The 17,449-nt window shown below is 40.1% G+C and overlaps 1 protein-coding gene and 1 long non-coding RNA gene across 8 annotated transcripts in view; one reads left to right on the plus strand and one right to left on the minus strand.

The window, feature by feature from the left end:
• Nucleotides 1-10,718, plus strand: part of RNGTT (RNA guanylyltransferase and 5'-phosphatase) — a 209,218-nt gene extending 198,500 nt beyond the window's left edge. For 6 of the 7 annotated variants that reach the window (XM_059700936.1, XM_059700938.1, XM_059700942.1 and 3 more), the window contains 2 exons: nt 9,232-9,355; nt 10,431-10,718. In XM_059700936.1, the coding sequence (XP_059556919.1) occupies nt 9,232-9,355; nt 10,431-10,591 (285 nt within the window). In that variant the 3' untranslated portion in view covers nt 10,592-10,718. The remainder of the gene's footprint in view (nt 1-9,231; nt 9,356-10,430) is intronic. The other variant, XM_059700941.1, reaches the window with a different exon arrangement.
• Nucleotides 1-17,046, minus strand: part of LOC132237089 (uncharacterized) — a 308,039-nt gene extending 290,993 nt beyond the window's left edge. Inside the window, exon 1 of the long non-coding RNA XR_009453457.1 lies at nt 16,836-17,046. This is a non-coding gene — a long non-coding RNA (uncharacterized LOC132237089). The remainder of the gene's footprint in view (nt 1-16,835) is intronic.
• Between the last annotated feature and the right edge of the window lie 403 nt (nt 17,047-17,449).

The raw sequence follows: 17,449 nt of genomic DNA on the forward strand, positions 1-17,449 counted from the left end.
TCCAAAAGGTCCTGATCGGCCCTGATCGCCAGCCAGGCCTAGGGACCTTGCCCATGCACAAATTTTGTGCACCAGGTCCCTAGTGTGATATAAAAAGGTATAAGATAGTTTGGGAATGAGTGAGGCTTATGTGGGACACCTTTCAAAGGCTTCTACAGAATATTATTTTTTGTTTCACCTCAGGCTTTCAGATATCCTGTTAATCACTTCTTGAAGTGTGTGTATCCCTCCACTCACTCCTACTTATTTCCCTCCCCCTCTTCCTCCCTTCTTTCTCCCTACCTTCATTCTTCCTATAAACTGGCTTCTTATCATCCTGTAAATCTCAACCTTAATATCATCTCCTCGAGACTACTCCACTTAAAATCAAGTATCTTTCCCCCTGCAGCAGTCTCTATTATGTAGCCTATTTTTCATAGCCTTTATCATAATTCGTAATTATTTACTAATTCCTAGACTGTGCATTTAAAGAGTAGGGACTATGTCTGTATCACCAGTCTGCAAACCTGTGCCTGGCACATGGCTGCTCAGTATTTATCACATGGCAGGAAGGATAGTTTTACAACTTAGTATGGTGGCTGAGTTAGGTCCAATGTCTTGTGTTTTCACATGACTGTTTTTAAGCTTATATGTGCAGAAGTTTCTGTACCCAATATCAGACAAAATCTGGATAGGAAAATAACCCTGTTTGTTTCATTCTGTATTTATTGTCCACAGAGTGCCAGGTTCTGTAATAGCTAGTGGGATATAAAATGGCATTTTGACATTGGACAGGAAGACCTATATTTGAGACTTGTCTGTTTTCATTTTTTAGGTCTATGACTCTCAGTGAGATATTTAACTGCTTTAAGCTTTTAGTCTCCATGCCTTTCGAAGGGCAGCAATATAATTCCTACCTCATAAGGTTGTGGCACAAATTTTTTTTTTTTTTTAGTTCTTTTTTTTAAAAAATATATTTTATTGATTTTTTTTTACAGAGAGGAAGGGAGAGAGATAGAGAGTTAGAAACATCGATGAGAGAGAAACATCGATCAGCTGCCTCCTGCACGTCTCCTACTGGGGATGTGCCCGCAACCCAGGTACATGCCCTTGACCGGAATCGAACCTGGGACCTTTCAGTCCGCAGGCCGACGCTCTATCCACTGAGCCAAACCGGTTTCGGCTTGTGGTACAAATTAAATGAGAGTATATGTGTGTTGATCACGGATTTATAATGCTTTGCACATACTAAGTGCTCAATAAGTAAGCTATTAATATTCACATATATAAAGATGAATCATACAGTTCTAGACATAGTTGATACTGCCTGACCAATAAAGGGATGAGGACACGAAATCCTCCTTTATCTTTCCCTTTCTTCTACTTGTTCTTCACTGCCAAAGGGGATATGCTGCCTTTAATACCATGATAGCAAAGAGTGGTCATGGCATCACCTCAACCTTAGGCACCAGAAATAGAGAGTACAAATGCATTGTGTTTATTCAAATGACAAATTGAGGATATTGAAGATATTTAAACCTTTTTTTTTTGTTTGGAGGGTGGTGGGGGTAGGGGAGGAGAGGAAAGAAGGAAGGAGGTAGAGTAAGGCTAGAGCTAGTGCTGGCTTACTTTACTTAACCAGCCATCGACAGGAAAACTGGTTGATAAACCAGAGGCTCTTGATTCTCTTGAATTCAGTAAACACTCGCCCTGAGGATCTACCTTGGACTGGGTACTGTACTGATAATGTGGAGATCAATGAGGTGCACATATTTTAGTGATCTAAAACTAATGAGATTAACTTGAAGTTCTCATTCTGTACTAGTTCTATTTTCTGTACCTTAAGCGGGGTTTTTTACTACTCTGTTTGGTTTCTACTAAGTGCTAGAAGGCTATGTGTGAGTTTAGAGACTAGGATCTGGAAAAGGATGAATGAAGAGAATTTAGGTCAGAGGTTGTCAAACTTTCTTGATTTTGCCTCATACACAGCACCTCAAACCACAAGAAATACCTAACAGGTGCCATTTATGAAGTGGATAGATCCAATCAGCTTGTGTTTATGTCCTAACTATTTAGCACATGTTAAGGACTGCATAACTTCTCAAACCTTGGGATCAGATCCTACACCACCAGTCTCATTTACTGTTCCACACTGACTTTTGTGATACTTGATTTTTATCACAATAAATGTCAAACACTCAGCTTTGTAAAGATATAGTGCCATCTAAAGGAATCTCACATGAAAACTGTGAACTCTCTTCAGCTAGTAGTTTGCATGGTGTCCAACACATCTTTCTCTAAAAATTTAAAATACCCCACAGTGCCTCTGTGAGTTTGTTGCAGCGCCCTGCATTCTCATTGCAGTTTGTGAACTGTGGACTTATACCCTTTTCCCAAGACTTTTTTGTTTTCTATTTAAATGTTTATCTCTTCTTATTGTTTTATACCTCTACTAGAGGCCCGATGCACGAAATTCGTGCAAGAGTAGGCCTTCACAGCCCCAGCTGCCTCGGCCCTCAACAGCTCCAGCTGCCTTGCGGCCCCGCGACCCCGACCTCTGCCCACTGGTCCTTCCGCCATCTGGTCTAATTAGCATATTAGCTCTTTATTATATAGGATATTAAAAGACAAATGCAGTGTAATGGTTGCTAGAGGGAAGGGGGTAGGGGCTAAAGGCAGGTCCTAATACATGGTGATTAGAGAAGATTGACTTTGGATGGTGGGCACCTGGTGCAATATACAGATCTTGTAACATAGAAACCCACACCTGAAACCTATATGATCATATTAACCAATATCCCCCCAATAAATTTAATAAAAAGGGAGGAAAAAGGCCAACCTTATGTTTATCATTTTTATTGAAATGATTTATCTTAGGAATATTTTATTATTAAAAAATTTAACGTTAAATATGTATACTTTTGGAAGTTTAGAAAGTACAACAAAATACAAAGAAGAAAATAAGTCATTCCTCATTCCATCATCCACTAATAACCACTACTAACGTGTTGTTTTATCTGTCTACTAGAGGTCCAATGCACGAAATTCACGCAGGGGGCTCGACCCTTGCAGCTCCAGCCAGCCCTCGTAGTCCTGGCTGCCTTGGCCGGCCCTCGCAGTCCTGGCTTCATCCGGATGGTTGTTCTCCTGTTCTGTCTAATTGGCATATTAGCTCTTTATAGGATTTAAAAAATATTTTGTCATTGATTTTTAGAGAGAGAGGAAGGAAGAGGGGGAGAGAGAAAGAAACATTGATGTGAAAGTGAAACATCAATCGGCTGTCTCCTGCACACCCTCCACAAGGGATCGAGCCCCAAACCCAGGCATGTGCCCTGACGGGAATCGAACTAGCAGCTTTTCAGTGCACAGGACAATGCCCAACCAACTGAGCCACATCGGCCAGGGCTGTCCAGTTATTTTATATGAAGATTTATTATATTTTGAATAACTATGACTAACTGATTTTATTAGAAGGTAATAACCTGTAGCTTACTCGAAGTTTCATATCCAGAAATTATGACTTATTTTTAGGATTTAAAAAAGACAGAGTTTTAGCTGCTTTCTTTTTATTGGCTATTTTCATTAGTTGAACACTTCCTTGAAGACTCCCTTCATACATGAGGTAGAGACTCCCTGCTGCTGTGTTTCTAACTTAGCAAATGCAAGGTGTGTTGTTTACACAGTACTTTTTCACAAAAGTAACTACATTTTAGCGGAGGGACTTGTGTTTAAAGTGATGGATCGAGTCTGGCATATTTTTAAAGGGCAACTAGTCAAATGCTCTACTTTTTCCAGTAAATGGATACACTTTCTAAACATAATATATCATGGCCCTAATTTTGTAAAAGATTATTTGTCTAATAATTCACATTTAATCTGTTTGTATTAGTCTTATACCATAAGGAAAACATATAATTCCATTTTATTTCTGACTCACTTGTTTTATTTTCTCTGCCTTCGTTAGTACTAGAAATTGAAGTTATTTACATAAAAATAAGAGTTTTGTTTGAGTTCATCTAATCAAGATACATTTAAAAAATATACTTCCTGTCACACTATAGAGGTAGAACTTGAATTATCAAAATGTAAAATTGTAACTTCAGAAAAGAAAGAAATGGCCAATGTAACTTAGCTCCAGAGAGCAGTTCACGGAAGATGAGTTGGAAACCTCTAAGTACAAACATATCATATCTATCATATGTTTCATTGTCATTCCCCCCATCTCTCTCTCTTCTCATTCTCACTTTCATTCCTTCTCTTTTTCCCTCCCTCTCTTTCTCTCAAAAATAATTTTAAATTCTGATTAAAACAAGTAGTGGCAATACTTTTGTAGTGGACTTTTTTGTAGTGGACTATAAAATTCTGGTAGAGGACCCCAGGCCTGACTCTAGACCTGGGAGCAGAGAAAACACCAGATGAGCCTGGAGTAATATCTTGTGTTGACAGAAAGTAAATGCCAAAAACATATTTATTTTGTAAGTGAAAGTGGAAGCAAGTTAAAAGGACACAGGAGTCAACCTGAGAGAGTAGCCAGGGCCAAAACTGGAACAATTTGAGCAACAAAATAAATGACAATAGTATTTAATTATAAACTAAAGAATAAAATAGATATCTATGAGTCAGTAATGGTATAGATAAGCAGATAAATGAAGGAGAAGAGATAGGTCTTCCTTACAGAAAGCCTAGGTAATAAATGTATAAGGAATGGATAAAGGAGAATATTCCATTAGGATACCACAGTAAAGACTGCTGTAGGCAGGATGCACGGATGAATGCTCAAATTAATAAGTGAAACTTTAAGGAGAAACAGGATATTTGTATAGCCTTAAAATAGCTCTAGAGAAACTTATTAATTTCTGTGGTAGTTTTAGCAAATGTCCACATAGTCTTTGATACCCTTCCTTCCAGGAGGTGGAGCTTATTTCCCTTTTTGTTGAGTGGGGCTGGGCATGGTGACTAGTAATTAACCAATAGAGTGTGGAAGGGAGAAAAATAGTCACTTTACAGTAGAGAAACCTGGCAGATACCATCTTAACAAAGTGATCAGGATAAACATCACCAGTAATAAACAATGTTGATACCTATACCCCCAGATATTATGCAATGAGAAGGGCACTTCACCTCTCTCGCATTTTCTCCCAAAATCCATAACCTCAGTCTAATCATCAGAAAACCCCAAATTGAGGAACATCCTACAAATATCTGAGTAGTACTCTCCTAGAGTGTCAATGACAGTCTGAAAAACTATCACAGATTAGAAGAGAACATGGAGACATGTCACTTAAATGCAATGAGGTTTCTTGGGCTGAATTCTTGAACAAGTAAAGGCATCAATGGACAAACTGATGAAGTCTGAATAAAATCTGTAGTTTAGTTAATAGTGTTGTAAAATATGAACATTAGGTGTGACTGAAATACTGGAACTCTATACTACCTTGACAATGTTTCTGTGACTCTAAAATTATTTCAAAATTGAAAGTAAAAAAACAACAACCATAACTCACTGGTGCCTTTCCAATCCTAAGGATTTTTATTATTTTAAAGTGTCTCCAGAGCAAATTAGTTCCGAGAAATCTCCCTCCCCTCAAGCCTCTGTGCAGTTTCTCTAAAAGAAGGATGAGCTCTTGATAAGAAAACAGCTGGCGCAGAGCAAGGGCAGTAAGTTCCAGAGGCTTCTGTCCCACTAGAAATAGCAACGTGTCTTTGCCTGCTCTGTGCAGGTGCCAACCCATGGTTGTTGGCACCAATTCAGCACCAACAAGAATCCCCAATTTGGGGTGCGGTGAAGGAGGAAACTTTATTCAGTGCAAGCAGATCAGTTGTGATACATGTGAGATAACCCTGGGGCTAGGCCCCTCTCTAGCTAAACTAGCAATTTTCAACTTGTTTGCCCCAGGAATTTTTAAAACATGTAAAACCTGACTATTTAGTCAGGGGCACTGACCTCTTTTCCCTTAGATTATCAAATTTAAAAAAAGGCAACAGCCAACACAATCAAAATTATACCTATTGTTTTTGTCAGATTGGCAAAAAAATACATTTTTTTTGGTGTGCCACAGAATTTTAGTAGTTTATATATGTCATGAGATGAAAATGACTAAAAATCACTGAGCTAGACAGCTCTACTCTGCTCTTTGCTCGTCTGCTCTGCCCTGCTTCAGTGAGACATCTTTGGTGTTTCAGCTCCAGCCAGGGAAATGCAGTCTTCAGTGGAAAGGGAAAGTATGCTCCCAGAGCCAAAGGGGAGCTGACATATATACACAGAAGTCCCCAACCCTGGTCCCTGATTGGTCTGTCCTCATGCAAATGAGTTCTCCAAATTCTCACAGTTTGATTGGTCAGAAAGGAGGCACTCTGATTGGTCAGTGAAGAAGCTGGTGGGAGTTGTGCAACTTTGATGGATGGCAAAAGCCTCAGTCTTATTGGTTGAAAAAGGATTCCAGGAACTCCTTTATAAGGGCTGAATCAGATGGCAGAAACACAGTGCAGGTGGGCAGTTCAGTGCAGGCTTCTCCCTAAAGTGCAGTTTGCATGAAAGGCCCCTGTGTAGAAATGGCTAGTACGCTGGAGGTTTTTTATTTATTTACTTATTTTTATTTCAGCCCAGTTATCTAGCTACCGGGAGCCCTTTTTAGTGGGTGTTTTCTTTCTCAGGATCCACACAGGTCAGTTTAGCCCAGACTGATAGTTTGCCTTTTGTGACTTGGTAGTATGCCCAGCCACCTAGACTCCAAAAAGTATTCTGTAAAACAGTGCAGAGTGGAGCAACTGTGATTCTACCTGCCTTAGACCCTGCATTCTAGGTATTATCATAGGGCTGCTAATTTAAAATCTTCAGAGGTATTAGAGGTATTCACTTTCATCTGACTGTCTATTAACCCCAGGTTATTGGTAGATTCAAATAGTATTAAAAGTGTGGTACTCAATAAAATGGGCACATGAAAAAACATTTTTCAATATAAAATACACTGTCTATTGCTCTTCTTTTTTAAAACAACAATAAAATATAATTAGATGTGATTATAGGTACAGATGTGAAATCCTGATTTATAAATATTTTATTCTTATTATTTCCAATTTCTTATTAACTCAGACTAGGATAACCAGAGTTTATTATAGAAGTCCTAATGGAGTCCTGTTTTAGTAAATAATAATATGTAATAGGCTGAGGATGATTATTGTCATAGTAACAAATTAGAATTTGGATAGTAAAGTTAAGCTCCTCCTCTGTATGCCAATTATTGTCTTGATCTGACCATTAGTGAAAACTGGCTTAATTTGTGCACCTACGGGAGGTATTATTTTTACCAGTTAAATATATTTTACCACCTGACTAATTGAGTACCTTGCAGTGTGTTTGTCTTGGCAATATTACTGGTGTGATCATGAAGGACAATGTGCTGTTCTTGAACATGGAAATAAGGTTAGGTTACTGTAGTGGAGGTGTATGCATTTTCTGAAAAGCTCTGTTTTCCGCATTGTTACTGCATGCCCAAGTACATACACAGACAATTAATAATAGTGCTTAATTGCTGTAGTCAGATTGGGCAACACATAATTTATAGCAATTCTGAAACCAGGAACACAAGAATGATTAGCCAATGATAAAGACTGACTGAAATTGCTAGTCAGTAAAAGTACAGACTGCATATTGTGGGTAGTAAACCATTCTTTTAGAATGCATATGGTACAGTGTTCTTGACAGCTGTTTCCAAAGTGTACTTTTCCATGTTATCCTGGTTTCTTTCATGAATTCCCTTGTAAGGTAGTTTTTTAAAGTAAGCAATGCTTCACTTCCCGATTTCATATTCAATGATGAAGTTGACCGGTTGGCTACTCTGTGCCAGGCACTTTCACTTACTATTTTTCCAGAATCTCAGTAAATTAGGAATCCTTTGCCCATTGTAGAAATTAGAAAATGGAAACTATGAAATCTTTAGAAACTTATTTCTGTTTGATCCTGCATATGGTTTAACATAACTGGGTTTCTTCACTGAATTAGTTGCCTAATACTTGAAATAGATAATGTATCAAATTAAAAAGAGATGGATCCCTACGAAGGACCAGGGGAGAATTGAGACTAGAACAATGAATATTTGAGAATTAATTTAGCAAGTTTGTTAAGTGGAATATCACTGTTTTGGGCAGGTCTGGTTCCAGAGCCACTGAATGTACTGGACCTGTTGGATTTGTTGAAAATGCAAATAGTCCAATCAAGTGCAATACTCATTAAGGGAAGAAGAATACAATTTGAAAGCTTTTATGAAGACATGCACTGCCTAATCTCTGAATTGAAAGCATCTTTTAAATTTGCTTCCCTTCATATTCCTAGGTGGTAGTGAATATGTGGGTAGAAAAATGAGAGCATTTCAAATAATGCTAATGAAGTTAAATGATTGCAATCTACCATATTGTGAGGAAAAGTTGTTAGCTGGGAAAGATGAGGACAGAATTAAAATATTACCATGACTGGCATTTGATTTGAAAACTGCAAAGATAAGCTTAGGTTCCTATTTATGAAAACCATCCTCACAGCCTGATGAAATATCTTTTAAAAGGTTTTATAGTTACCATGGATACTTGTTAGCTTTGATGGAGTAACTTGTAATCCATATTTAATCATCTGAGGTGAAGTAGCCAAAAAATCTACCAAGTAAAATCAAAAGTAGCTTCATCTCTAACCTCATACTAGTTTGGAAAGGGTAATAAATAGCCTAAAGATTAGATTTTTGGTTAATTATCGCTGCTTGAAAAGCAAATATTTAGGATGCACATTGCCTGAATGTGATTCCAATGCTACTTTTTATGTGTAACTTTTCCTTTTAAATGGCATTTTTTAGGTTTTGACATTGGAATTTAGATGGTAAGACCTTTTTGAAATTTGATGAAATGTAAGCAACAGATTCAATTTCTGAAAGCTATAGGGACACAGACAAGATTGAAGACATTGATTCCTATGGTAACACATTTGCCTTTGGCCCCAAAGTGGCTGGTTTTTGCTTAGCTTCCTTTAATTACTATATATTGACAGCTGTTTTTCACAATTATTTATAAAATGTCGGATTAATGAGCATATGAACAAGGGAGTATGTACCATAGCCTTAGGTTTGGTTAGACATCTCAGATGACGAAGAGGTCTGCATGGAGAGCTCCTGAGATGTTTTTGGCATTTCCTAATGTGTCTGTCACATAGTAGAAGCTAAAATCCTTTCAAACGTTTTAAATATTATCCTCAATTCTCTTTTAAAACAGGTGACAAAAGACCTAAAACAGTATGACAACAAAATTATAGAATGCAAATTTGAGAACAACAGCTGGGTCTTCATGAGACAGAGAACAGACAAAAGTTTTCCTAATGCCTACAACACTGCCATGGGTGAGTGTGGCAACCTACCAATGCTTGTTACATTACCAACAAAATGCGCTGTCTCTCTTGTTCTTGATGGGCAGAGTCATTGGATCCCGTCCTTGCTCGCTGGGATCAGGTTGTGCCAGGCCTGCCCCCTGGTCGGCTCTGGTGGTTTGTAGGTTCTCCTCTTTAGATAGACTTGTGGGCTTGTGCCGTGTGTCCAAGAGGGAAGTTTAAAGGGCAGGATAATGGGCTGTATACAAGTTGAATTTATTGAACAACAACAACAACAAGAGTCATGATAATTTCAGTTCTATTCAAAACTATAACCATTGTTTACCAGATGGTAAAAGACTAAATCAGCAAGGGGAAATGTAATTTCCAGCTCCTAAAATAGCTCTACAAACAATGGAGAACAAAGTAAATGAAAGCTGCTAAAAAAACAACACCCTAAACCAGCAGTCACCAACCAGTTGGCAACCGCTGCACCTGCTCTGCTATCATTTAGAATGTTCTTTGGGTACAATATGAATGCTTTGGGAATTAAGAATAGTGAGTTTCTGTCATGGGCAACAACACAACTTCATTAGGTAAGCTAGTAGTGGCTGTTGTTGCCCTGTATTGCATTTTTAGTGGAGTTGGAAAAAAATATAAAAACCAAGATTAAAGGTCAGTAGAATCGAGTACTTCTAGAGTGCTCAGTCAGTGGTGGTGATGATTAACGATAAGCTTACGAGAAAACATATTTTTTTGTAGAAATTTTAGTTGAGTATGGTCTATAATGTGGTTCACTATGCTAGGTTAAAATCCTGTAAGAACTATTTGGGGGGGACAGAAAACTATAGTGAATACATGCTTATAACCCAAGTACTTAAAGTTTTGGTTTAAAATTAATAGTATAGTAATGAATAGCTACTGGAAAAACTCTTTTGGAGGGTGGGAGAGGGAGGAGAATAGTTTAATCCGAAGCATGCCACTCAAGTCAGTAAAGTGGAGGTGTTTAGCATAATGGGAGGGAAACCTGTCCCCTTTGTCATCTCCCTGTGGTGAGTCCACTGCCTTAATTAAGCCTCACACGAGATGTGTCTCCCTTTGTCCACAGCTGTGTGCAACAGCATCTCAAACCCTGTCACCAAGGAGATTCTGTTTGAGTTCATTGACAGATGTGCAGCTTCTCAGGGACAGAAACGAAAGCATCATCTGGATCCTGACACGGAGCTCATGCCTCCACCACCTCCCAAAAGACCGCGCCCTTTGACCTAAGTCCTGCCTCTGACTTCAGGATTGAGTGGAGAGATGAATGAGGAAAAATGCTGTCGCCCCATTTGCAGCCAGAGAAATTCAACAAACAATGTGGCTTGATGTTGATACACATTTGAATTTTTTTTTTTTTTAAAGAAAAGTATTGTAGCCAGGCTGTAAATATTTGACTCATTTGTTTTCTTAGTGCTACAATAAATACATCATGGATTTAAACATTTTATTTATATTTGATAAACCCAGCCTTACCTTGTGGAATCTGAAGATTGAAATATCCAAAGGTTTGAACAAGATTGAAATCAGTGAAAAAGAGGCCTTGTTTATATATGGATAACTTCTACCTTTAACTTAGAAAGTTATCAATCTGGAACTGTGAGCGCCTAGAACACTGTATTTTTTAGAAGTTGTATTTCAGCTATGGTAAATTTTCCTTTTAAAAAATTTAGGCAGTGGCATTAAACATTCTTCCTATCCTTTATCATGGATTTTCTCCATCTCTGACATTCTTGTATTCAAATACAAATGACAAGGTTGTTAAGTAATGCATACATTAAACAACGTGGTCTGGCTTTCTCATTTTAAGAATTGTTTGTGGACATGTAGAAGGACAAAGGAAAGCTCCGTTCTGTGAACTGCATCCTCTCTAAGGAAGAGCACTGAGTATCTCGCTGCATTTGCCTCTGTTGGAGCTGCAGTGTCAGGTCGCCCGTGTGTCCGTTCTGGCGGTGGCTTTGAGTCTCTTCAGAGAACCTAGGTCCACGCCACCTGACCCTTTCCCTGTTGTTCCCTGGGAGACACTTTTTTAAACGCCAGGGCTACTGCTTCACCTCAGTGGTTTCAGCACATGGTAAATGACATGAACACACGAAACTCACTGTGACTATAGGAGTGACGTCAAACACAAGCAATGCTGTGTGAGGTCCCTCGAACAGAACAGCAAAAGAAATGCCAGCTGGCTCCCATGATTAGGAAGTGGTGTGAGTGGAGAAGGGAGCATGCTGTCACCACAACTCCTCTCCCACAGCCATGTCACGCAGAGGCACAGAGCAGGCACCTGTAGGAACTAAACATCAAGGAAGCAAAGACATTTCTTTTCAAAGCCAGGATTCTATGTACATTTTCTTCTGGGAATGTTATTTCTGTTGTATGTCTGAATTTTAAAACGTTTACTGGTAGATAATGGATTTAAAGAGCAGCTAATTGGTCATCTGCCATTGTTGAGAAACCATGTTCTGATTGGTTTGTGAAGGAACTGAGAATTAGCCGATTAGAGGCTAATGTATTTATTTTTAGAGATACAGGTTTTAAGTATGTGTATTTTAAATTTTTTTCATGACCTGAATTTTATACATGTCTCTGCATGTATATATATATGTGAGTATATGCAGCAGTGTATATTCTTCTACTAATGCAGTCAGAAATGAAAATCCAAATGACTGACCTAGTAGACTGAATATCTGACAGGATTTGTATATGTGATAGCACAGGTTAACCAAAAATGTATTTACTTCACCTGGGTTTAAATGTTTTTAAACGAAGTTTTCTCTGCAGTGCTTTTCTGTGTGAAGTAGCAGCGTCATGCTCGGGTGTTCTCCTTTGTTGTCCCCGAGTTATGTAATGTATATTGAATTTATCCAAAATGTCATTTTAGGTATGCTCTTGTGTGTTTGGGCGCTAAAGGGATTAAAACACCCAACTGTCACATGACTAGAAAGATGGAAATTTGTCAAGGTTCCATAGTGTCTTCTACAAAACGGATCTAAAAAACGCCTATGCAACTCCAAATAGTCTGATGGCTCCTTCACCAGGATTAGTGACTTTTCACATCATATGTTGCTTTCTCCCGAGCCTGGGTAAATGCAGAGCCCTTCTGCTGATGTAAGAGCAAACTTTTGCCAGTGATCTTTAATGGAGTTAAATGTTTATGGTAATTGTAACCTTTTAAATGAGTTATGTGAAAAGAGCATCTCATTTTTAATACCCAGATATTTTCTCCTTGCCTTTGTGCATTTTCCAGCAGTTAACTCCCTTAGTCTTTCCTTTCTTTTCAGTGATAGTGAAATGTAATAGTTGGCCGTATACGTAAACCCATGTGGCCCCTGAACACACTACCACCTGCAGTATCATAAAGAGTCATCTAGAAAGTCACGTGGAGGGGAGTGGTGGGACCTGGAGCCAGGATTTGGAACATCAGGAGGGAAACACTTCCCTTCTCAGCCCACTTCACAGTACCCATTTTTGACACTGAAGTTTTGTAGATAAGAATAAGAGAATCTTGCTTTTCTGAGTTATCACATGTAAAAGCTTTTGCATTGTGTTTGGAAAGATGTGGATGACTCGACTACCTGGATGCTTACATTTGCTTTCTGTGAAATGCTCAGAAAATGTCAGGACATTCCTTCTCTGATGTGTGTCAGTGTGAATTGTAATAAAAGTACTGACTTAAAATAACAGAAAGTGTATCTACTTTGTATCTTTTTATTTAATTGTATCTTTTTATTTAATTGATGCTTTTATGCCCCTTCTATTACTGGCATCAGATTCTGCTGCTGTCAGCCAGACCCAACATAATCTATGTGGTTGTGTCACATTCTAAAAATTAGCATAAGACTTGGAAAATCCTCTATTTTTCTTTCTGTGAGACCAAGAAATTTGAAGGGCATTGGGGGATATAGTTTGCATTTTTTGTTTTTGGAGTGTGGGAAAACTCATCTTTATGTGGTTTTAAGTATAATCTGTTCATCCACCTTATTTTAGCACTCTGTTATATGGTAGATATTCTGTTACATTATTTTTTAATGCATTTAATTCTTTCAGAATACTCAGCAATGAATATTCTAAAATGATGACGTAATGACCTACCAATTTGTATTGTTGACTATGCATTTTTGTAGTATCATATTTGTCATTTTTTAAATGTTTAAATGATGCCACTATTTTGAACCACATATATAGTTCTTTCTGGCCAAAAAACCTGGGAAGTCAAAGACCAAATACTTTCAGGTGGAGAAAATGAATGTGGTGGAGAAAACCCTGGGCTAGACCCAGAGACCAGGTCTAGGCTGTGACTCGCATTGGTTCTGTGTTTTCTCCAGACCTCGTTTCTCCCTCCCCCAGCTACAGGATGCCAAGATTGGGCCAGATGATCCAAAAGAGCCTTTTCAGGTCTAACATGATTGTGTAAAAGACAGTGCTTTTTAAGTGCCTATATTCACGATTAAAGCAATATTGCCGTTATTGAATATTTACCAAGCACCGAGACTACCCTAAATACAACCACTCTTTGCAGGTAGGTACTGTTATAAACCTCATTTTGTAGTTGAGGAACCTGAGATTCAGAGGGTTACCTAAGGCAACAGCTAGTAAGTTGTGCAGAAGACACAAGCACAGGTCTTCCTGCCTCCAGCGCCTGATGAATCACACAGGACTCTCCTAAGGCTCCTTCCGGCCCCTGCGTGAGGATCTTTCAGGCCGGGGTCCCTGCCTATTGGAGCTGTTTCTTGGGTAATAGGCATCTAACGCCTCTCTCCCAAACAAGGAGATGAAGTTGGGAAATGGGAGGTAACTACATTTTTAGGACCTTACCTAACTACCTTCTTAACAATATTCAAATCTGAATGATGTGGAGGCCATGAAAAACGTAAAATTTCCATGCTAAATTCAAAGATGTAAGAGGACGAAACAAGTGATAAAACTGCACACTGGGCCAGCATTGCCCTGGCCGTCGCATAGTTCGCGGTCTGTCCGCTCTGGCAGGCAGGGTCCGCCTTGGTGAACCGGGTGTGCCCTCCGCTGACTGGACTCTGGTGTCAGGTGACCACTGTGCACTGGGAGGGAGGGGGGGTGGAGGGAGGTGGTGGTGGGCACTCGTGGGAGGGTGTTCAGAGAGTTCACATTTCCAAAAATCGGTGCACAGATCTGGGATCGCAGCTGTTTTGCTATTCTGTTAAAGGATATTTACCAAAAATTCCGTTGCCATCATTTCATAAAATAAAGGTAATCTTAACACCAAAAAGGAAGGAGGGCGTAATTTAGAAGGACCCACCTTTACACAGAACAAATTTTGATTTAAGGAAGACTTGCTACACTGTCCTTTGCAGCTACATTTCCCCCCAAACAGGTGGAAACTTTGTCATGGGCCAGCGTTGGGGATCATTGCGTAGCTGAAATTCCAGGTAGTGGCTTGCAAGAGGAGCGGGGCAGGAAGACCCTCAGGGAAGAAGCCGCCCTGGTCCCATAGCTGCAGGTCACGTTTATAGCCAGAGGTGACCACAGTAAGATTACCTCACAAACGTGATCACATTGTGCTCTTGTGATAGAAGGTGTGTAGGTGAAAAAAATGGTCTGAACGTCTGAAGCTACCCAAATAGAATGAAACCCTCTGCTGTGCGAGGTACTGAAATACGCATAGCTAAATACAACACAGAAAAACAGAATTTGACAACACATCACACCAAGAGAGTCACTCGTCTTCATAACTTTGAGGTTGGCAGACAGTTTTTCCCTTAGACCAGTGGTTCTCAACCTTCCTAATGCCACGACCCTTTAATATAGTTCCTCGTGTTGTGGTGACCCTCAATTTCATTGTTACAAATTGAACATAATTAAAGCATAGTAATATATAATTACAAAAACAATATGTAATTATATACGTGTTTTCCGATGGTCTTAGGTGACCCCTGTGAAAGGGTCGTTCAACCCCCAAAGGGGTCGCGACCCACAGGTTGAAAACCGCTGCTGTAGACCCTGCCACCCAATGATCCTCTAACACTGCAAACCTGCTCCTGCCTTCCTCCCCAGGGAGAGGTCCCGGCCCATGACAGCAGAGGCCCTTCGAGCCCTGGCCAGGTGGCTCAGTTGGTTGAGTGGTGTCCCCTGCACTGAACGGTCGCCACTTCGATCCCTGGTTGGGGCACATGGCCAGGTTGCGGGTTTAGTCCCTGGTAGGGGTGCATGCAGGCGACCAATCAAGGTTTCCCACTCTCCCTCCTTCCCTCTCTTCTTCCTTCCTCTCTCTCTAAAATCAATGGAAACATATTTTTTTTAAAAGGCCTCAGCTTGTATGCGCAGATGTCGATCTCATGTCTGCTTTGTGATACAGCTGTGTGACTCCTTGATTTTCCAAAATGCCTACTCTCTATACCCAGAAACCCTCAACCTCCTTTAACCTCAGGATCAAGGGGCCCTTCCTATCATAGATCCCCTCCTAAATCCCCTACTGACTTGTGATGGTCTCCCCCAGTTTCCCCTCCAGACAAGGGACTGTATCCTCTCTGTGACCCAGAGCACGGGGTTTGACGATGTTGGGCACTCGGTCGTCACTAGGGCAGTAAGTTCAAATGCCCTTTTGTACGTGCTGCTGAGACTCAGTCCGGATGTGTTTGCTGTTGTCTCCCGCAGCTGTAGCCTCATCACACTTGAAGTACCAATCACAGTTCTTACTTCAGAGGCCATCGCCGATGCACTTGTATTTAATCCTGATTGGAAGCATCCAGGCTTCCCTTGCCTTTTGCACTGAAAATGAGTCCATCAGAGGGAACGCCTCAGAAGAATCGGAAGCAGGTGGTGCCTGTGCTACACTGAGGGAGGTGCGGGCAAGGGGTGTTTCTACTCACGTCTCATTTTTTGACGCCGCTTCACTGAGCTTGCCGCATCTTAAACTGGAAGGCTGCTTCTCCCTTTCCCACCTGCTCCCGCCCAGTTTCTGATGTTGCTCTAGAGAAGTCCTTTGATAACTGCTGAGGCCTTTGTTACTTTAAAAAATAAGTACTTGGTGTGAGTTGGTGCTTCTAGCCACGTCTTTACTAGTGGAGTGGAGAAGGCAAGTGAAAGATGACGTTCTTGTTGCTACTAAAGAATGCTGCTTTCCAGGATCTAAAGGAACAAGAGACTGTACAGTTTCTGTAGAAGTTCTGCTTCCCTCCTGAAAGCTGCCAGGGAAACATTGCATAGTTTTGCTCTACAGTTTAAACACACAGTGTGCTCTGATACACAATGAAGATGAGGGCTACAGAGACCCCAATTAAGCCGTACCACAATCAAAATTCTGCTACAAAAATGTCTTGAAAAAACTGCATGTAGGTAGAAATTGCACACCTGGAGACATCATATACAGTTGGGCTGATGCAGGGGGTGGGGAGTGCCCTAGGCCTTGGTGGATGGTGGGTTGGATGGGGAAGGGGTGGTGCGGACAGAAACCCTGGGGAAGGGTGCCTTGGAGGGTTGGTCTAGAGCAGTGATGGCGAACCTTTTGAGCTCGGCGTGTCAGCATTTTGAAAAACCCTAACTTAACTCTGGTGCAGTGTCACATATAGAAATTTTTTGATATTTGCAACCATAGTAAAACAAAGACTTATATTTTTGATATTTTATATATTTAAATGCCATTTAACAAAGAAAAATCAACCAAAAAAATGAGTTCACGTGTCACCTCTGACACGCGTGTCATAGGTTTGCCATCACTGGTTTAGAGTTTGTGTGAAGGACAGTGGTAGGAAATACGGCTGTAATCATTCCCTCTTCAACCAAGCAACCATCCTTGGCCATTTGGTCTTCTAGTTACTGACCCATTCCTCTTTCCCCTTTCCTGCTAAATTCCTAGAAGAGGATGATTTCACATGTTTAAGCCATACCCTTTTCTCTCATTCTCTCTCGAACCCACTACCAGCTGGCGCTCCTCTCTGCTGAGATTGCTCTTGTCACTGCCCCAGTGCCCTCTACAGGGTCAGATCCACTCTCCTAATTGATCTGTCAGCACCATCAGATTTGACAAGTTTCTCATTCCCTGTGTTTTGTTGTTGATTCTTTGCTTTTGTTTTTGCTCTTTTTAATGAGAAATTTCAAACACATAAAAGTAAGGAA

Source organism: Myotis daubentonii, chromosome 6, assembly GCF_963259705.1.
Source record: "Myotis daubentonii chromosome 6, mMyoDau2.1, whole genome shotgun sequence".
In the NCBI taxonomy this organism is placed as follows: domain Eukaryota; kingdom Metazoa; phylum Chordata; class Mammalia; order Chiroptera; family Vespertilionidae; genus Myotis; species Myotis daubentonii.